General features: G+C 40.0%; 3 protein-coding genes across 6 annotated transcripts; 1 reads left to right on the forward strand and 2 right to left on the reverse strand.

Annotated features, from left to right (window-relative positions):
- Positions 1-1,568: 1,568 nt before the first annotated feature.
- LOC112577271 (ephrin type-A receptor 8-like) lies at positions 1,569-4,158 on the reverse strand. The gene is made up of 4 exons (XM_025260324.1): positions 4,003-4,158; positions 3,463-3,628; positions 3,103-3,281; positions 1,569-2,488 (listed from the first exon to the last, which is right to left on the reverse strand). Exons 1-4 carry the CDS (start codon positions 4,065-4,067, stop codon positions 2,380-2,382), a joined length of 519 nt encoding a protein of 172 aa, XP_025116109.1. The 5' UTR covers positions 4,068-4,158; the 3' UTR covers positions 1,569-2,379.
- A 220-nt stretch (positions 4,159-4,378) lies between these two features.
- Positions 4,379-16,580, reverse strand: LOC112577255. 2 transcript variants are annotated; one of them, XM_025260302.1, is made up of 12 exons: positions 16,080-16,580; positions 15,305-15,919; positions 13,493-13,892; positions 13,162-13,339; positions 11,659-12,540; positions 11,262-11,437; positions 10,328-10,496; positions 9,922-10,010; positions 9,546-9,582; positions 5,423-5,537; positions 4,834-4,986; positions 4,379-4,461 (listed from the first exon to the last, which is right to left on the reverse strand). In XM_025260302.1, the coding sequence occupies exons 3-10, from the start codon at positions 13,793-13,795 to the stop codon at positions 5,437-5,439; spliced, it is 1,935 nt and encodes a 644-aa protein (XP_025116087.1). In that variant the 5' UTR covers positions 13,796-13,892; positions 15,305-15,919; positions 16,080-16,580; the 3' UTR covers positions 4,379-4,461; positions 4,834-4,986; positions 5,423-5,436. The 2 variants fall into 2 exon arrangements, with proteins under 2 accessions (XP_025116087.1, XP_025116088.1); XM_025260303.1 differs by lacking the exon at positions 16,080-16,580 and having other exon boundaries at positions 15,305-16,065.
- A 2,311-nt stretch (positions 16,581-18,891) lies between these two features.
- On the forward strand, positions 18,892-20,966 carry LOC112577260. 3 transcript variants are annotated; one of them, XM_025260310.1, is made up of 3 exons: positions 18,892-20,259; positions 20,326-20,407; positions 20,474-20,966. In XM_025260310.1, exons 1-3 carry the CDS (start codon positions 19,097-19,099, stop codon positions 20,636-20,638), a joined length of 1,410 nt encoding a protein of 469 aa, XP_025116095.1. In that variant the 5' UTR covers positions 18,892-19,096; the 3' UTR covers positions 20,639-20,966. The 3 variants fall into 3 exon arrangements, with proteins under 3 accessions (XP_025116095.1, XP_025116094.1, XP_025116093.1); XM_025260309.1 differs by having other exon boundaries at positions 18,893-20,275; positions 20,342-20,966; XM_025260308.1 differs by having other exon boundaries at positions 18,896-20,259; positions 20,326-20,966.
- The last annotated feature ends 381 nt before the right edge of the window (positions 20,967-21,347 follow it).

Consider the following 21,347-nt stretch of genomic DNA (forward strand, 5'->3'; position numbering starts at 1 on the left):
ATATCTGACATGTTTCTGTCTATCGCATCTTTTACGAAACAGAAAGAATTAACGAGATATACTTATGGCCAGGGTTGTCCATGGGACATATTTTTCTATCCCGTCCCATCCCGTCCCATGGCAATTTATGCCTGTCCCATCCCGTCCCATCCCACGGGACGTTTCCCATGGGATTCCCATGGTATTAACAATCCTATGGACAACACTGAAAACCACTTTTTGGCTTTTGTTCTATAATTCCTGCTACTTCACATACAATAGATGATTCAGAGGAAAGATTTAAATCCTTGATGAATGAAATAACAGTAAATTTATTTTGCAATATCAAGTATCGACTACCATGGGAAATACAAGTGTGTGCTGTCCCATCCCATCCCATCCCATGGGACGTTTCCCATGGGATTCCCATGGGATTCCCATTCCTATGGACAACACTGCTTATGGCTTTGTCTGATTTAACTTGCTTTACAAGAAGTTTCTCTGTTCTAATGCATTTACTAATGATGAAATACCATATGTATAAACAAAAGGTACACAGAACTTTATGTTGCTATTATGTATCAAATGTTACACTGGTTACACATTAAGATTAATTACACAATGTTTTGCAATGGTTTCGCTCCCATAAAAATTCTTCAAATAGTCATATTACCAGAAGATGTTTTGTCGCACTCTTGGTGTGGTTGACAGGAAGACAATGCAGATTCATTTCCACGCGCCGACTGCCGACACTTTTTACTAGTTCTTTATCTGTGTGTGTGTGTGTGTGAGAGAGAGAGAGAGCAGGGGAATATGTATTTCTGCGTGTGTATAGATATCAATTTGTGCTGACCTGCAAAAAAAGCATCGTGAACTTTTTCAGCCCATCTCGTAATTGTCCATCTTATACTGTTCATCAGTTTTGTCAGATGTGTTACGGTCGTGAATGTCGTCCTCACAGCTTTCCTTCGTTCTGCAAGACGTCTCACAGTCGTCATAGAAATTATTTTCTTCTTCCAGTTCTTGTTGTAAAGACATAAAGGCAGCGCAGATTGTCCCCTCTTCCCAGCGGGGCATCTCTTGGGTCATTCCATGAAACTCCTGAATCCGTGGATCATCTGGATTGGCCGGGAAAGAAAAAAATGCATCGTCTTCACCACAGATTTCAATCATCGAACTTTGACCTTTGTCTTTAAAATGCCTTTTAATGTGTTTTCTTTGTATAGCTTTTCGTGTGAAAAGTTGCCTTGTGTTGTATATTAAATGACATACACAGGGTCATCTGCCACAAACATGACTTTGGCTTCCTTCTTTCGTGAAGAACATTTCCTTTCTCTTAGATCATCGCAATGCCGCCAGTTGTCATCATTGCAGCTGTCCCTGTTCCTACACCCTGACTGAAACGCTGACACAGAAGAGGAACATTGTTTAATGGCTTTAGTTCTTCTACCTGAAAAGGTTTTTCTTTTCTTCAATGACGGAGAAGAGCAGACGTTACGTCTACGGCTGATGTTTCTAGACAGTGATGCCAAGGGAGTCATTTGCTGAGGTGGTGAGTAGCTGCACAAAGTCGTTTCTGACTGACAAGCCACTCGATTTTTGTTTTCTGATATGGAAATAGACGATTCTTCATGTTCTAACAGTGACATTTGATGCTCCATTTCATCGTCTAGTGTAGGTGAGAGAACATTTATTTGGCGAAAGGAGGAGCTGCGTGACACAATGTAATCATACTCGTGACCCTGGCCAACCTCGGGTAGACAAAGAGAAGAGTAATAATTTTCTGTTTCTGAGCTAGAGTGTATGCCTTTGGGGATGTTTTCATCCTTGTCCTCAAATGTTTCATTGCGTGACTGCTCAAACTCATTGACTGAGGAGCAGCCGTTGTCTTCTTCGTGGATGTTGTCCTGTTCATTGGAAGCTATCAAGTGGAGGCTGGTCTCATTCATGTTATTGAATACGTCGCTGCATGGCTTCTGAAGCTGATAAACTAAGGAGCAACCGTTTACTTCAATGTTGATATCGTCATCATTAACACATATTGGTGGGATGACGGCGTAGTCACTGTCCTCACATACTTCACCTTGTGGCAGCTCACTGTTCACATCTTCTCTCTCTGTTTTTAACCTGCTTCCCAAGATGACATTTTGACTTGCACTGTCGTGAACGCAGAAATCTCTTCTCCTGTCCATACCATTCAAGATGGTGGACTTCGTGTCTTTCTCCCTCTGAGGAGCGTTTCCCTCATGGAAATGTACCATCAGGGGAACCTTTACCTCCCGCTGGTTATGGTTTGTACTCTTCCATCTCTTAGACTTTGTAAATTTTTTATTAGTAGGATGTCTTTCGTCCAAATTCTCTGACTTAAGATCTTTTCTGGTTGCGAAATGTTTTCTTATGCTACCTAAGATGGTTCCAACTTTTTTGCGCACATGTGTCTGCCTCGAATTTTTCAGTTGTCTCCTCTGATGATCTGTTCTCAGGAGCTGGATCGCACAGGTACTTGATACTGCAACAAATACACTCTCATCATTTCTTTTTACTGCTGACTTATTATTTTAGTTCCATATTATTAAACGATAATCACAGATGAGCATTTGGTCTTGTCGGATGGATAGCGATTCATTCCGTAAATTAATTACTGTTAGTAACTATTGAAGAAGTAGAACCTTAAAAATTGGAAAGAACAAAACAAAAGGATTTCGGAATTTATTGTGTCACATAGCTGCAGTGTTTATTCTTTCGCATAAAGACAAATTTTATTATCTTACATAATACATAATAATCATAATAATTATAATAAATGTGAAGTACATCACAGGCGTTGACGACCAGTGATTACAGGAAAAGTACTTTCGGAGGAGGCACCGAGGGAATTGCGAAAAGTTTATTTTTATGCTCAGCTTTCTCTGTGTACAATTTCTTTTCTTCTTGGGTTCATTGAACAGACCGTGCTATGTCTGCTGCAAAAAGCGACCAACCCAAGCTGAGAGCTGAGAAAAGTTGCTTAGTTTTTGTTACTCCATAAGGACCATAGGGCCGCAACAACACCTCGCCAACAGCCCCCTTTAGAGAAGTAATTTATATTTATTTTGAATGGTAATTAATGTTTGAAATGCTCACATGAAAGGTTTGGGTGGTGATGCACCAGACAGATGTTGGCGCAGAATGTTCAGAATGTCCGCGGCTGTTGGCCTCTTGCTGGGAATGGAGTGACGACAATCCAGAACCAAACTATGGAGCCAGTGTGGACAGAGTTCGGGTTTGGGTAGCTCCGTATTCTCTCTGACAAAACTTAGCACCTGAATAATATCAAAATTTGCATGAAAATGAGGAAAATGGCGAATATGAGACAGCAACCGTTTTTAAAAAATACATTGATCTTACGGTAAATGGAATGAGTCGCATGCGATTTCTGTGGAAGCAATGACATTCTGTTCAGCTAGGGTAGATATGAAAAGAATAATAACAGAAGAAACAAACGCTGTCTCTGGAGATATCAGCACACGGCTCAAAGTCCTCGATCCTTGCATTGGGCTTGATTGTACTTATGTCTCTGGCATTAAAGACCTCCCACACCATTGTTGCGAATGTGAACACATCACTTGCACGACTGTAGGTGTTCGCAACAAGCACCTCAGGGGCCAGTCTGTTAAAACATGTTCATTTTATCTTGTTCAGTTCTTTTGTCAGAATTCCCAACTATGACAAAACTCAGTTATAATTACTAGTGAACAAAATTATTTTAAGTGTAAACAACTTTCTGCACTAAGCTTAACGTATTTTTGACATGCGCCACTTTTACATTCTCTCCCTTCTTCGTCTCTTCTCTCTCTTCCTCTCTTTCTTTCCTCACCCTTCTTTGATAATACTTTGTCATGGATCCTTTACCATGCTGGCCATGCTTGAAACGGTTTACAATTACTTAATTACTGTGTAAAAGGAATGTTTGTGCTAGTATTTATAGTAGTGATGGTTGGTGTATGTTGGTAGAAGTGGTGATGGCGATTGGTGAGGACTTGCCTGCGCCAGCAGTCAGGAAATGCTTTGTCCACGTGATGTTCCTGTGTTTCGCGCAGACGACACATGCGACCGATGCGAGCAAAGACCGCCTGCAAAACACACAAACTTCTAAATATGCTTTATTTTCACGAAGCAGGAGAGAAAGACAGCGAAGAAAACAGAAATACTCAGATGTAATAGTTTCAACCTTCAGTTGTACTTTCAAATACTATTGCTGAATATGGACGATAATGTGCTTATATTCAGTCAAAATTATTCACACAATGTTCAGTCTAGCAGAATGGTACTGTGTCAAATGCCATTTAGTACTCCATAACAAAAGTATGATTATCTGCTGTTGACTAAACGACACCAGCACGTGCATGAACAAAAGCCATCTGTCGGTGTCAGGTTGTAGCTGAAAAACTCTTCCCTGATCACAGCCGTTTTGAGAGTTGTTGAAGCACGATATTCTCGTTCCTAGAACAAATAAAAATCAAAAGGTATTCTTCTCTGCATCTTTTTATAAAGGAAAATTAATTAACTGAAAAAGTACCGTAGGGTATGTAAAAAGAAATACGTTACCTCTCGGTGTAAGCAAGAGGTCAAACTCGTGACCTCATCTTTGTCCACAGATAGGCTTTATACAAAAACCTGTATACTTCAATGTGCAATTGTGGCAGAAGGCTAGGGAGGGAAATAAACTGAGGAATTTTGGGGAGAGAAACACGTATTTCTTTTCTTCAAGGTTGTGTCTGTATTTGCCTGTATATGCCTAATTTCCCTTCTGAAGGGCAGTCTCCCATAGACACAACCGGATAAACTGTTCATCCTAAACTGTGAATGACTCACGTGTACATGTTGTCCGTCGTGCTGGCTCAAGCGGACCATTCCTTGCTCATCATCCACCCAGCATTTTACTGGAAGTTTCGATGACTCTATCAGGCGCAGATCGCTGTTTGTAAATTTCTGTGACAGTTTTTCTTTTACAATGGTGTGGTCCCCCTGAAGAACAAATATAGCTCTTTGTTCCTACTCTAAGGTTTTTGTACTAATAACACTTCCTTATTAAAGGCATTGTGGGGTGCATTTACTCCTAAAGAATGGGTAAACGTAGATCATCTTGCAAAGAAAGAGGTCAGTCTCGTGACCCCAGCTTTGTCCACAGAAAAGCCTAATAGAAAAATCACTAAAACAAAAAAGCTCCCAAATGTTCAATGACATACATGTAGTGACCCCTTTACTCAATATTTATATAGAAAAACAAGGACCTACTCAGTATTTTGCCTGAACTGATTAAACACCTTTTATTCTCTAGTACGGGAGTTCACACTTCCGTAAGCGCGTATGCAAACAGATGAGAGAGAGAGAGAGAGGGAAAGAGCGAGAAAAAACACACAGAGACATAGAGAGAGAGTGTGGGGTGTAGAGATCAACTCACTTTAATGTTGATGTCTATCCACTGGTCTGTGACAAGCTCTCTTCCCTAATAGCTGTGCAAGATTCTTTGTGCCAACTCTCAGTTCGAGTTTTTCGGTACAAGGGCGAGTCCTTTCCTGCCAAATGCATTAATAGAATGTTTATCCCTAATTATCACTTATTGAAACATATTTTGGTACCAGTCCCAGGTAAGGGCATTTCTTTTTATAAACAAGTGTTTTTGCCAAAGCATTAGTTCGGTATTAATACAGTTGCTATCAACGTGGTTGAGGTACAGCTGTGAAGACATTGGGATTATTGCTAATTAAAGTTAAACAATCAAACATTGCTGACTGTATCGTAGCTGTTATTTTTTCTGCGTGGTCTTCGTCTGATCCTTGGCCCATTTTTTAAAGTTAGTAGATTCTGTGTTCAGATACAACTTTTGTAGAGGAAATAATCAGTTTTCAAGCAGCTATTAAAGGGATACTAAAGGGTAGTGATAAGGCTGTGGCGACAGTCAAACGTTTCAAAAATAGATTTAGTTAGAATTACAGAGCACGAGAGCGATACAGGAGAAATAAAGGATTCGTTTCTCACTTAATTACCACTTATTAGACTATTTCGGTTGCCGATGTTTATAAAAATCGAAAATCCAGTGAAATCGACCCTTGTGTCCTTCCGCGAGTAGCTACGATAGCTTCCCGAGATGAGTCAAGCAGACGAGTCTTTTGTTGACGTCACAAACGACAGGAAGAGTCTGTAGTCATTGCTAGGATAGTGATCGTGGTGTCTCTTAGTTGGATTTGTGATCTCCAAAGTCATTAACTATCGAGATGGCCATGATAATGTTCAATTTTACCAATTTGAACCACTATGCTCACCGACTGCTCCTCGGAGGACGAGGAAAATGTTGCAGCAGTCGAAGCACAAAGCAGGTACGTAGGACAGAGATCTGTAGGGACAGATCTCTGGTAGGACTATAGAAGTAAGTCATACTGTGTGCACGGGAACAGAAAGTGAACGCATGCTTTACCTTCAAGCACTTTAAATAAACATAATGCACTCAAACTCTTTACACTGGGCAATTGTTGTTGACGAATTCACTTCGTAGTGTATTTAAAAAATAAAATTACATTTGGTAATGCTAATTATTTCCTCACACACACCGGAATATTCACATTGTATATGATAATTTGGGTTTTAAGTGAACTTTCCTAAGGATAGTTTAAAAATTAATAGTTGAAACTGTATTTGACTTTTATATAATACTAATAATATAATACTATTTGCCCTTTTTGGGGGATATAGTTGAATATTACACTAATGACTTACTTTATTAACAATGATGGATAGAATTCAAGCAGAGACGTTGCTTTATATGTTATTATGCCTGTGCTTTTAACTTATATGTTTGTTGTTTAATGTGTATTGACATAGATTCATTTATCACGTTCAGACTGGTGCATTTGTGAGCATTGTGAGGAATGGCCACAACAAATTGTTGAGCATAAAAAATGTAGAGTAAAAGCTTAAAAGTGAATTGTCAAGAAATGTTCCCTATACATCATGAAAATTGTTACATTTATCCAATCCAGTTATTGGACACACTTCATATCAGATGCATCATGTATCTGACATGAAGTAAAATAATCTTCCCTTAGTTAACATTAATTTCTTTTATTTGTTCAAACTCAGGTATGGGACACAGATCTTTATGTCCAAATTTGCATGCATCTGGCATTTTATTTTACAAACATCATTTCTGAATACTTGGTGTGAATTTACTTTCTTTTTTTCTTACAAACTAATAAACAATGCAAGGAAACTGTGTGAGAATGATTTCTCTTTCACATAATATACAGACATGGGCTTAATCTTTTTATTTCCTCAGTTCCACTGCATGTGAATTTTTCATTTGATTGCTCTGTAAGCATTTAAAACAGTTTCAACAATGTATTTTGTCATAATTTTCTAATTCTTGCACAGTTATGGATTCCAATAACCAAGTGGATAATTTGAGACACATGTGTGTTTGGTACTTGTCAAACATTTAGGAAGCCTAAAAGAGTGTGGCTGTGATGTCCAGGAGTAATGATGGCCACAGGAGCTGTCTTGGCATATGGTTATAAATTTGACTTCTATGTGACACCATCTATAGTTGTGATAGAGGGGTTGCTACACTGCCTGCACACTCAGCAGCTCCCGACTTCTTTTCGTGAATGATAAATTTTCTTTCCAGGAAGGGATTTGTGCCCAGTATATTTCTGAGAATTCCTAGAGACAAATATCGAGACTAAATCAGTTAAAACCATAAATCATTTTTATAGCTAAATATCAGCTTAATTCTTGTGCTAGCATGTTTCTGATATAAACTATCAAGTACTGACTGTTTGTTAGTACTGCAATATAAATTTGTTTACTGGTGCCCTCGATGCTGAACCACTCTGAGGTGTCATTTTCATTTTCTGACTCCCATATCAATATCAGGATCACTAGCAGACATTTATAGACACAATTTTCTTTTTTCATTTCATTATGAAAAAAATTTATCCACATAAAATTTACAAAGCCATATAAAATTATTTTATCTAAGTGTTTAAAACTGCACAATTTTTGGCCTTGAATATCCTTATAAGAAGAAAATATCTGCACAGTTTGTGGAATGCCAATTTTAGATAAAAGAGAGTGTAATAGAGAAAAGAACTAAAAACCATTACCTTTCAGGATTGGAGCTGAGATCTGGTCTGACCTCTTATTTAAGCACAGTTGAACTGTTTGTTGTGAGACTTGTTATAGTCTGAACATTAAAGTTTTACAAAGTAATCATTCCACAAAACATCACTAATAATGTATGATTATACCATGTGATCAAGCTATTATTATTTTTTATTCTTTACAGTATCCAACTAAAACCACAATCATTAATATTACTCTAATTTTCAAATGTTGAAATATCAATTCTAACTTCCGCAGTGTACTGCACATAGATTTCACTACTATTGTTGATAAGCTCATTATGTAGGAAATACCTTTCACATGCATTTCATTGTTTTTAGATTTCATAAACAATAGGCTGTCTTTTCAAAATATGATTTAAAAATATTTCATTTTATAAAGCAAACATGATTTTTAAAAAAATAATGTAACAAGTGACAGGATTTCAACAATCATTTCTTTTACACTTTCAGTTTGATGCTGACATTTTTCATTTATTATGCATGTACTATGAATTTTACCTATTGAAATCGCTTATTATAAGTACCAGTTTATTGTTTATAGATATATACAGTCTTTGATATGTATATGTAATGTTATCTACCAATAATGAAAAGTGCATTTTGTAAACACAGTAACAGTAGCACTGATACTGACCTGTTTATGCTGTAGTCGTTTGGCAAGTGAAACGTCTGTCAGATAGATCCTTCATTCTTTTTCGAGAATTTCATTGTGTTGAAAATTGTCGGAATTGCATCTGGCAGAAGCTGTGCCTTGAAGGCCAAATCTAACTGTTTGGACATTCGGGTCCGGCTAGTAAAGCACCTGATCGTCAACAAATGCTTGCACAACACCTCCCACTCTTGGCTCCCAAACGTGTGGCATCGGCCTTGTTATTGTATGACACACTCTTTTTGTAAGGCTCGATCTGTCTTTCGGAAAATGATGACAATGTCGAATCTTTTCACATTTTTTCGTGGCAATGGTGCAGGCATGGTTCGGTCTCAATGTAAACAATCCTACTGAAACGTATAAGGTCACGTGACAGAACGAGAGTTCGTCGAAGCAGACGAAAGAGTCCGTGTAATTTCTCTTCTTAACGCAACATTCTACTACAAACCTTCAACTTTTTTCACATGAACAGACATGAAAATAGACGAGATTCAAATTGATCCTACTATTTACGAGTTTCTAAGCAGTTTAATTTTCCCTTTAGTATCCCTTTAAGTTACAGTGGCATTACACGTGTACCAAACAGAGAAGTGCATTTTCTGAGTGTATTTTAAAGATCCTCTGCGGACTTGCCATTGGTTCACAAAAAACCTACAAATGGAAATATGCGTTTCAAATATAAAATGTTAAGTAGTGTTGATTGTGAGAATTTAAACTATCTTGCTGTTTTCTCTAAAAGATATTACTTTACTTACTTGCTGCAATCAGCTGCTGAACAGAGGGCGGGATACCCTGGAGGTAAGGCACCATAGGATTAATATTTTAGTTTTAAAAAAGACTCAGGTCATTAACACATATCTAACGTCTCACCCGTCTCGAAGGAAATTCATTTTGTGAAACGCTGCTTCGATTTTTATCTGAAAATGTATTCTACCTTTTGAAAATCAGTCATACTTGGAGTCTTGAAATTATTAATTAAAAATTAATAGTTATAGTCCTACAGTATTGGGGTGGTTAAATTAGCAGTTTTGAAGCACATACACACATATTCAAACATGTATAAAATATGCATGCACAGAAAACGAGACACAAAGTAAGTCTTATGATCAAATGTTAGGTAATGATTAATACCTTTTCAGGCACGTGACCTCGCTGTGTCTGTCTGCTACTTGGTGACGGATACTGAGTCTCCATGATCAGAGATTCTTCCAACGACATTTCTACAATGATTCCATGTTGTACAGAGGGTTATAGTATTTTCAGTAATTTTTAAAAATTAAAATAATTCTCACACGCACTCAGACATACGCCTACACAAGCACAATCACCTGCAGTAGACGTTTGAACAGTTAAAATATATGCTGTCTGGACAAAAAAATAATAAATAAATAATAATAACCCTGTTAACGATCTGCAACAAGTTTTGGAAAACGGGGAAACGACCTGCTTTTGCCAAGAAAGGAATCTTGATTGTTTGCACACTATCTCACTATCAGCATCCCATCTACCTAGCGCACGTGCTAGTGACTGCAGATACCTTCCCCAGCGCCGTCTGCATCCTCCATGTGCTGCAGGCTTTCTTTCAGACTCTCCAGGCTCGGCCTTTCGCTGGGGTTCCAGCTCGTGCACTTCTCCACCATGTCAAGAATAACTTTTGGGGCGCAAGGCCATGGGAAAAGCTTGATGCTGCCCGGTTCCTTGTTCATCTGCTCATAGAAAGGATAAAAGCGTATTACACGTGCGTTTCCGATTAAATTTAGGTACAAGAAAACAAAAACTAAGCTATTTCTTGGACATTCGTACTTTAGGGTTGAGATCAGTGTCTTGTAATTGATCTTGACTAATGTTTAATAGTGTATTATCTGTTTATTAACGTTTATGGTGTATGTATAATCATTACTGTATTCCTCTCCTCCTCCACGTCATCATCGCTGTCGTTGTCGTCGCTGCCGTCATAATCATCATTGTTACATTATCATCAGTAAAACAGACAAGAGTAGTAGAGTGAAACCAGTTCTGCTTTGAACTAAAATAAAGTTATATTTTCCTTTATTGTAATGAGTTTCTTTCTTCAAAGAGATGACTTAAAGAGGGAGAGGCAAAGAGCGAAAGAGAAACGAGGAGTGATTAAAAGTGAAAAATAAAGTAAGAAAAATTAAAGTAAGCAAGACATGATAGTAATGTAGAGATGGGGAAGAGAAATGTATCAATGTATTCCAGGATTATTCCCCTTCAGAAGGGACGAGCACACATCAGCGAGAAACACAGTTTCTTAGTAAATCTTTTACATTTTCAAAACTTCACAATCTTCTACGATAAACATTTTGTAACTTTTCAACGTATATTAAATATAATAAAAAAAAATTTGGATTTCACTTCTCCTTTATATTTTTTGGCCGACGATGTACTTTAGAAGATATTAGTTGTGTCAGCTAGTGTTATAAAATCAAAGTACTTTTTAAATAATTTACCTTTTTGAGGATGTCCTCTGTAGTCATGCTGTAACTGGTGTAGGGTTCACAGCCGTATGTTGCTATCTCATACATGACACAGCCAATCTGCCACACCATTGACTTCAGCGAGTAACGGCCGTCAAACAATGCTTCTGGGGCTGTCCACCTCACGGGGATAGGTCCATGGTCGCGAACTGAAACACCGACCATTGTTGTAAGCCTGTAAAACTGTGTTCATGCAAGTGGGGAGGAAAACAACAGGAGCATGACGGAAATAATCTATTCTGATTTATCTGATAAAAAATTTAGCTATATAATACACAGTTTAGATAGATATTCCTAACTGCTATGCATCGTCCAGAAACTCTGATCAAACATTTGTCATAAACAGCGAAAGTTTAATCGCCATAATTACCAATGCAGATGTCGCCATTATTGCGATAGTAATGAGTTAGACTGAGATCCGCCAGCTGGATGATATAGTTGTCAGTAGACTGTAGGACCTGACACCTTGACTTTTCCTCTTGTTCTTCACGATTCCTCCTCACCACCAGGTTATAACAGGTGAGATCTCGTGTGACAATTCCTTCATTCTCCAGCAAAGTGACTATGTCCACGATTTGACTCATGATCTTCGCTATTGTCTTCGTGTCCAGCCAGCGACCCTCTTTCCTGTGAAGACAGAGGTAAGAAAGAAGACGGTCCTCCTCCTCAACAACCTCGGTGATGTAGAAGGGAAAAGGTTTGTACTGATAGGCCAGGAGTTTCAACATGTGGTCACTCATGGGGCTTAAACGCTGCAGCATCGTCAAGTTCTGTTTGTGCATTTCAGAACGTGTTGCAGACTCTTTGCCGTGCTGGCTAGGATGGTGATCCAGGCACACACCAACATGGTAATCTTGCTGTGCCATGCAGTTGACAGTCGGTAGGTACATGGCACAGTCTGCTTTGACATCACACAACTTGCAAGGGCTCACATTCCAGCTGCACGTTCCCGTTATAGCTTGTCTCCCTTCACTGTTTATGTCCCTTGCTTCATCCAACCGGAAACCTAATCCTCGCAAGCTGTACTCTATGTGACCACTAGCCAGGTCTTTGAGGGACATCTTCACGTTCCTGTAAAGGCTTCTGAAGGTCTGGCGCACGCTGCTGGCTTTGTGAAACATCAGACTTCGTACCTCGCGAAGGAGGCGTTCCTTCTGGGAGGAGTTGTCGCTGCAGCTTTGAATAACGCCTGTTATTATTTGTGAAATACATTTTTGATGTTCGTATTTACTATCCCCGAACGGCTCTCGATCTAAAGTAAAGAAAGACACAAAAAATATGTTATTACTTTTATTGTTTTATTTTGGTCGGGAGATGCATCTATGGTCGTTTGGGAGCAGTTGGGGGCTGCAAACTCGTTGCAGGAGGTCGACCGAACGCTGGTCTGAGTACGAAGATTAATTAATATTCCTGATTACTAGTCGGTTCTTTGCTTAATTAACGCATGAAAACGGGTTGTGTGCTGACTTCTCGAGAAAAGGAGACGATTCCGCCTGCTTAGAGTGAAAGACGAGATAACTCTGTTTGCTGGCTAACCTCCCCTCAACTCCCGGCTCTCTCTTTCTGAATGAGTGTGTGTGAATCGCATTTTCATAGTGTACTCTCTTAAATTATCAAGTTATTAAAAATGTTCTAAATTTTCTTTACTAGTTAATTCTAGTTTTTTATTTGAACACTTCAGCAAGATGCACTAAGAACCAAATTTTACTTTTCTGCAGCTTTAATGAATCTATCATTGTTGTGATCATCAACCCTACGATGGAAATAAGGCAACAGCAACTTTTAAGTTCAGTTTTCATAGCTGTAATTTTTCTAATAGTGAAATTTCAATTTCGTTCGCGAACATATTAACATCCAGTAAAGTGACCATTACCTTCAACAAAAACGGTTTGAAGGAGCACCACGAGGCTTCGAATGATGAAAAAATCAATCATGGTTTTACTTTCCTGACTTATCCTGTACTTTCCTGTCTTTAGGTCGGTCACCTCATGCATTTTCTTTAGTGCATTTAACAGCTTCAGACTCAGAGGCGTCCAACCATGTTTTGCCATCTAATTCGAAAAATAAATAGAATGATGATTGTATTATTCACATTTATAACAATATTATATAAGTAGTACCTTCTCAAAGGTCTATGTTTTTCAATTGTTTGTGCTATGACCCAATATATTTCCAATCCATAGCTTATGAAACTGTTGACATACCTCATTCAGAATTGAAAAGGCGCACATGACCAATTTGAAACACGATGTTCGACTGCTCTTGTCCTGTTCTGGAGATGCAGTGACGATGTCAGTCCAAGAAGGAGGAGACGAAAGTTCCTTGACCTCGTCTTTGAAGTGATCATAGAACTGCTTCAGGAACTTGAAGACTGTCTGTTTCATCCATCCACTAGCGACTTTCTTGTTTGATTTGGGTGACAGGATGAAAGAGGAACACAATTCCAGGTCTGGTTTCTCGCAGCGTGTGAAGATGGCCGAGACGGCCATAAGGTGCAGGCTAGCCATGCTGAGGACCTGCTCGTCGTCGTCGTTTAACTTTGCTAGGGCCTGCTGGGTCCTCTCCGCGACATCAACGAGCTCTCTGGTTAACGACTTGTCTTGGCTGTTAATGAAAATAGTGAAAGTACTGACTTTGGGACCATATTTCACTCTTTTTTTTCGTGAAAGTATTGTTTCTTTTGGTTCGGCATGTCAATACAAGTGACACGAATGAGCTTACAGGGTACCGGTGGGAGTAACTTTAAGTTTATAGATCTTCTATCCTCCCTCTCCTTGTTCATTTTATACATTAGTCTTTATGGAATATTTCCAAATTTCCAAACAGTTTGTACTTTGCTCTGATGAAAACATTTTATCACTTTGAAACCAAGATCCTACTTTTTGAAACAGCTTTAGCTCTGCTTAATCCTATTTGTCAATTGAAATACATGTATCTGTCAATTCAGCCTCATTATTGTTGCCCTTGCCTTGCATTTATGAGTGTGTGATTGCGTGGTGGTTTCGCGTGACGCAATAAATGGTAATTTGATAGAGATGTGAGCAGGGAAGAGGGACAGAAAGTGTGTGTGGTGTCGTTTTGGATATTGTCATGTCCAGCTCATATTTGACCCCCCCAAGAGTTTCCAACGCTTTAGGTCATGTGTTGACGCTTTGGGTCAATGTGTTGATTCTCCGTATATTTGTTTTTTGTTTAAATTGACAGAAGTGAAGCTGCAGAAGATATAGAAATGTCTTCTTTCCTAGATATAGTGAAGCAGGCGTTGCCCTGTAGGCCAGTGTCGTCCACCACCAGACAACAAGCAATATCACTAAGTCGCTTCTCTCTGCCAAGAGAGGCAAGTTTTTGAATCGAAAGGAACTTGATGACCTCAGATTGCCGGAATGTGCTTGGCTCTTTTTGCATATTCTCCAGGATTTGAAGCAGCGGCAGTTGAGTTGTATAATCTGCTTGTGACACTGATTGTTTTAAGATTCATTTAGAATGTTTTCCGACAGAGTGAAGAACAATGTTCTGAATAAAAATAAAGAAATGGGTTTCCCAAGAGTAACCCCTTTCCCTCAAACAATCTGTAGCAGCAAAATTTATATCATGTATGCTTATGTCACCCTGTCACAAAGACAAGATAAAAATTGTTTTCTAAAGCCTAATTTAATATTTGAGCAAAGAGGAACCAAATAGCAAGAACGCGAGCTCAGAGTAACATGTTATTGCAAAAGGAAGGGTGTGATAAAGGACTATCATTATGGGACAGGGTGTTAGGAGTCATGTTTACGGAAGAGGTGCGTTCTCAGAGCACGTTTAAAGGATTCAGTAGTGGGTAGGTGGCGGATATGGAAAAGGAGAGAGTTCCATTGTTTTGCTGCAAAATAACTAAATATCCTGTGGCCATATGTTGCTGTTTTGGTAAAGATAAAGTGCTTCTCCAGGCAAAGAAAGGAACAGACAGAACGGCTTAGAGACTGGACAACAAACAAAACCCGGACAAAGGAGAAAGCAAAACATGCCTGCCTCACCGTCGCTAAGGAGAAGTTTAGAAAGCACTCTTGCTCCATCCACTGAACATCTGTTCGGCATTTTCATTGTTGTTATGTCGACATATTCTTTGCAGCAGGAAGGCATAGACCTTTCTAGAACTCCGACGTGAAGCTGCTTGTTATTAACATTGGACTGACTTCCGTCCGAAACGCCAGTGCATACAGCTTCCATCGGAACTACTTCCAGAAATGTTGTCGACTTGAAATCGTGATCCAGCAGATGAACTGTCGCCATCACTACAATTTTGGACATTCATCGTGTGGTGGACTTGTAGCTTGCCACGTACAACATGTGATCGGAGTTCTACAGATGGGGTGTGCATCTCCTGGTACTGAACGCCCAAAGCATTGGGCAAACATTCGTCTGAAACACTAGAACTATAGCTTCCATTGGAAACTCCTTTCACAAATGCTGCTAATTTGACTCTGGGATTCAGCAGACGAATAGTCTACATCACTACCAATTTCGATATTCATCTTTTGGTGTATTTGTGTCCAAGGAAACGGTGTGGATGGAGTCCTACAGCTGCGGTATAAACAGGACATAAGCGACTTTCATTCAATTTTCTGCTGGTAATTTCATTTCTAGTCGACCTGTGAAATAGAATGTCATTTTAAAACATTTTTATTATCAGTATAATAAATTGTCTCATGTTGATCGATATGTATATTATATACTATTCTCCTATATCATTGCAAAAATTTTGTGAGCCACCATTAAGACATATGTATTTATTATTTAAGCCTCTCTTACCATTTCTATTCCTTGTTTTTCCTGTAAGGGAGAACAGCTGGGGACAAACTGACATACAATGAGCCTACTGCTTAAGATATCTTTATTAAGGACATGTGTACAATCTGTTAAAACAACGAACCATTGTAATGTCCACTCAACCGTTTATGTCGGAATGGGAAAACCTGATACTATTTTTGGAAGATGCGTAAGCAGCAAAATGAAGCGCTGACTAGGTGGCGCTAATTGTCAGACCAGAAACATTATTCCTCTATCCCCTACGATGAGTGCCCTTTGCCCCAGAGACTGCCAGCTCACTGCACTTCCGGAACAAAGGACAGTGGAAGATTCTGGGAAACAAAATAGAACCTGAAGTGCTACCGGCTACGATGTCTCGATGTATATCTCTCTCTTGCTGGTTATTTTCTTTGTAATTCTCTCTATCAATGGGCATGTCTTCAATAGTTACTTTGCCTGCATTTTTTTTTTTCAGCTTAGAGCAGACCTGGGCAAGGGCCGGCCCGCCTCCTGTCTCTGACCGGCACGCCCGCCAGTATATATAATATATATACAGTATTGGGTAAAACTGAGTTAACTATACAGTGATACCTCGGTTCTCGAACATAATTCGTTCCGGGGGGCCGGTCGAGAACCAATTGTTCGAGAACCGAAGCAATGAAACCCATAGGAATATGGAAACTGGATTAATTCGTTCCAAGCCCCAGAATATTTACTGGCCTATTTGTATATAATATGTAGAAAACATTAGTCTCAACAAGAAATAAGAATAAAAGTGTATTTATTAAACCAAAAAATGTACTGGTACAGTAAATTGTGTTTCATTTACTGTATGTACGAAATAAGTAGCAGTTTCTCATTCCTCATTATCTGAGGCCTTGCTTAGTTATCGTGTGGCAATTGGCAGCCTATAACAGCTTTATTCTTAAGAAAGTAGAGATGGTGTATTTGGCTTGCATACTCAGCAGGATCCCACGTTGCCCTGTTCATATTTGAATGATTTCTTTCTTCAGCTCAGTATGTGTTCTCACAGACTTTGTCTGCATGGCTTTTTTGGACCATGTCTAAGGGTTAAAATTCAGTGTACAGTGCAATACAGTACAGTACCACAAAAGTGACTCTCTTGACTCTCTCTCTCTCTGCACTCACACTGAATGACGGCAAGGCGCGCTGGCCCAATGAACGCATTCGGCTCAACTCGGCTCACTCGGCTCATCTCAGACGTTGGATGTTCGAGTTCCAAATATTTGTTCGGATTCCAAGACAAATTTCTCGAATTTCCTGGTCGAATACCGATTTGGTCGAAAGTCAAGGCGTCGAGAACCGAGGTATCACTGTATTAGTCCGGCCTCTAAAATCCAATTCTCATGCGGCCTTGGAAAATTAATTGCCACCTGATTAGACGGTTCTTGCGAGATAATCATTGTCTCCAGCGGCCTTCTGTATTTAAATTTTTAAAAAAAAAAACGTTTTTCTTTTTAAAATGGAATACTGTAGTGGCGTGGACAGATCTTCCGTTGAAAGCTTCACTACTCGGCAAAAGTCAGAGGAAAGGTTACCACCACCACCACCACCTTTTTCGGCGTTGTTTGTCGGTGACGACACCATCATCGGCGCGCGTCCCCGAAACGTCTGGTCACTTTACCTCCTCTCACCCTTTACTCTCTCTCCAATCACACCTCTCTTTGTTTTTGTTTTAAACATCTAACTGACACGCATTCCGGAAACGTCCATCATTCACACCTTTCGCCCTCGCACGTGTTCAGTCCTGTAGTACTTGGTGTAGGTCTCTGACACATTCATGGCTGTTAGTATGTCTGTACTTCTCTACTGACTTGCTTGTCTGTGTACCAATGTGCTTTATGCATTTTTTGTAGTTGAATATCTTTTTGTTTGTATATATCGCACTGAGCTTACTGTGAAAAATGTGGGAAATTATTTGTTGGCAGGGACTGCACGAGATAGCACAGCGAGGTCACCTGGAATTTGTGGTAGAACTCAAACTCACACACTTATTGTTGCTACTCTTCACGCACACAAACACACACAAACGCCATCTACCTTTGTCTCAGTCACTAAATGTGTATCTCAATCATTTGCATGATTTGTATTCATAGAATTGCGAGTGGAAATCAATGTCACTGTTAGGGCTGGTATTTTTTTTTATTATTTTTTTATTTCTTTCTTTATTTTTTGTAATCAATCTGCACACCCCTCTTAGGCGAGTCTGTAAAATGACAGAGTTGATAGAGAAGCACATCTCAATATTGTGCACTGGTACAACAAACCAGCTCACCGGACTACAACAAGATGCGCATGCGCGCGGGTGTGTGTGTTTACTGCAGTACCAGAGGTTGTACGTAACGCAGTTAGCATTTTCTTTCGGGCGTTGTGGGACTCGCTCTCTCACAGACACACTCGCAATCACACAGACAAACCTCCGCGCATCCGACGCGAGCAGCGAAGCCAGTCAGTCTCAGTGAAGACAAAACGTGCACACGAAGTGACAACACAAAACTAAAGTTTATTGCCAGCGGTCGTATAGTACGGAAGCTTAAAAAATTAAGACTCTTTCATACAGATGGCCAAACAAAACAAATAGTGGGAGAGCCCCACCATAACACGCACGCTCAAAAAAAAAAAAAAAAAACAATCAGACACACATCCACCATGTACACCGCCCCTCTAGCTAATGGCGCTCGCGGGTCTGACGCAGCCCACAACTGTCACACAGTTCAAAAGGCTATTCCCCTTTCCAGGCCACTGCCTGAGTACCCCCCCCCCTCCCTGTTCACAGCGACGGACCAATCACAGTGTCACACTCTCTGCTATTGGCAGGAAGACAGTTCGTCCTCGCGACTCGAGTGTCGGGGCGTGGCCAACGGTCTGGTCATATACAGGTGGTCAACGGCACTCCGTCCTCTGTTTGCTGACTGTTGATCCTTAGTGCGGTAACTTTTCACACCGATTGATCGACTGTGGCGATTGAGTCTGCAGAAAGTGAACAACACACTACTAACATGAGTAAACAACAGCCAATCAAGGTCTGTGAAGAAGCCTTCCTCCGCTGTGCGCCGTGGACACCAGTTATCTTCAGACTGCAGCAAAAAAGGATAGTAAAAACACCAGGCCACAATAGTCGTTATAGTGAAGCTATTAACTGTTTGGAGGCTTTTGGTGTTCGCAGTGACATTGACTCTGTGTGCGCACACCTGACAACTTTTAAATATTCTGAAATCGCCAAGAGAGTGTTCTGTAATATTCGTAAACGGCCACAACGACAGCCTTGGAGCTTACCTGCTGCTGTCGACCTTTCTGTTGCCGTGGAGTTACAAGACCCCATGGCGTACCAAGCTAAAAGGCTCTTTAAGGACTTCCTGCGTGTCTTCCTTAGTCTCTGCCAGAACCTCATTGAAGATAATCAGTCTCTTGAGCAGAGACTGAAAGGCGCTTTCATTGATGTTTTCGAAGGACTGACAGATTCTAATTTCAGTCTTGAGCCTCACTGGAACGAAAAACCTATACGCAAGGAAAGCTCTATTTGTTATGCACTACATCTCGTCCATCGCTACCACATAGAATTTCCAGAGTATTACGAAACGATGATCAGTGATCTGGCTATCCTTGCTCCTAAACATTGGGGAATGTACCAGCGAGGAAATAAGTATTCAGGAGACTACACAAAGTGGTGTATACCTGAAACGTTTAGTGGATTTGAATTGGACACCGAATCTGACACACCAAGGGACTGGGATGCCATGCAGGGAGAAAGGATAGCTTATGGTGGGAGGTCTACATTACTGTCTCCTGAAAAACGTACAAGAGTGGCGGGTTCGTCGAGTTCGGAGGAAGAAGGATCGTCCTTACCTAAGTTGAGGCGCACAGAGCGCTCAAACTTGACATTGCGACAATCTACACCACCTGACATTGTCGATGAAACTTCTTCCTCCTCTCAAGTGTCATCACCATCAGAGGGAGAAGCATCTGACTATGAAGGACTTGACAGAGAAAGTAGCAATACCGAGGACGACGTGGTGACGAGAAATACAGCAAACATGGACACGGCTAGAGCGATGACCTTTAGTCCTCAGCCTTCTACCTCTCGTGAAGAGGAGCAACCGTCGACTTCTAGACAAGCAGACGTCAGGGACGTGGAGACAAATGACAGAACCGTTTCTTCTGGTTCTACAGCAGGAGACATCAGACAATCATCTTTGACAGTGGATACTGCTGGCGTTTCTTCTGGTTCTTCTACAGCACGAGACATCAGACAATCATCTCTTGCAATGGATACTGTTGGTGTTTCTTCTGGTTCTTCTACAGCACGAGACATCAGACAATCATTTCTTGCAATGGATACTGTTGGTGTTTCTTCTGGTTCTTCTACAGCACGAGACATCAGACAATCATCTTTTGTAATGGCTAATGCTGGCCTATTGAACGAAGTATCGCAGACGCCTGAAGTTTCCTCCTTTCTGGATGAATGTGTTAAAGCAATGATTCGTCAGAGATGCAAGAATTTGCTGGGGAATTTAGGCCCAACTGACGATTTTACAGAATGACTTTAACAAAGTTTATGTTGTTATCAAGTTTATAACCTTGACATCATCATATTTCTAACTGTATGTGTCTAATTTACGTAAGGTGTACTTGTCCCCACTGAGTGTCCGAACATTGTCAACTGTTTGTTCGCCTCTTGTCAGTTGACAAAATAACCAAAGTATTCTAATGCTCAGTGCAGGTATCTTCATTACTTCCTTCTGAACACTAATTGTTAGAAGCATCGTGGTGTATGTGTGTGTTTCCAAATGTTTCTGTATCGCTATCAGTACTTGTAGCTACATGCGTTGATAAACGCATTTTTTGTGCATGTGCGCTTGTGTGTATGTGTGTGTGTGTGCATGCGCGCGCTTGCTTGTGTGTGTGTGGGGAATGGGTGGTTCAAGCTATGGCGTGCACAGGACATAATTTAGAATATATGTATCTGTCGTTTAAGCCCAGTTTAACAGTTTGCTTGTGTGTCCCTTTAACCTACATTTTTTTCTATGTCTGAGTCTATTTAATTCTGTGAGTTATGTCAAACTGATTACAGTAAGAAGTGTTGTGTTATGTACTCCACACGTTACTTTAACATTTATCGCCAAACTACTTTCTTTAAGTAGATGTTAGAATGCTTATATTTACGATTTTTCTGCTTAAAATGTCAAACTGATTACAATCAGAAGTGCTGTGTACAGGTCAAGTTATGTACTTCACAAGTTACTTTAACAT

Source organism: Pomacea canaliculata, linkage group LG12 (genome assembly GCF_003073045.1).
Source record: "Pomacea canaliculata isolate SZHN2017 linkage group LG12, ASM307304v1, whole genome shotgun sequence".
Taxonomy (NCBI): domain Eukaryota; kingdom Metazoa; phylum Mollusca; class Gastropoda; order Architaenioglossa; family Ampullariidae; genus Pomacea; species Pomacea canaliculata.

Excerpts from the sequence above, each read along its gene's own strand:
- LOC112577255 (XM_025260302.1), bottom strand. The coding sequence starts at position 13,795 with ATGGCTAGCCTGCACCTTATGGCCGTCTCGGCCATCTTCACACGCTGC. Across the intron at positions 11,438-11,658 it reads TAATGGCGACATCTGCATTG|TTCGCGACCATGGACCTATC; the intron begins GTAATTATGGCG and ends TCGGTGTTTCAG. Across the intron at positions 10,497-11,261 it reads CAGAGGACATCCTCAAAAAG|ATGAACAAGGAACCGGGCAG; the intron begins GTAAATTATTTA and ends TTCTATGAGCAG.
- LOC112577271 (XM_025260324.1), bottom strand. The coding sequence starts at position 4,067 with ATGTGTCGTCTGCGCGAAACACAGGAACATCACGTGGACAAAGCATTT. Across the intron at positions 3,282-3,462 it reads CTGATATCTCCAGAGACAGC|GTGCTAAGTTTTGTCAGAGA; the intron begins GTTTGTTTCTTC and ends GATATTATTCAG. Across the intron at positions 2,489-3,102 it reads TCACCACCCAAACCTTTCAT|TATCAAGTACCTGTGCGATC; the intron begins GTGAGCATTTCA and ends TATTTGTTGCAG.
- LOC112577260 (XM_025260309.1), top strand. The coding sequence starts at position 19,097 with ATGAGTAAACAACAGCCAATCAAGGTCTGTGAAGAAGCCTTCCTCCGC. Across the intron at positions 20,276-20,341 it reads CTGGTTCTACAGCAGGAGAC|ATCAGACAATCATCTCTTGC; the intron begins ATCAGACAATCA and ends ACAGCACGAGAC.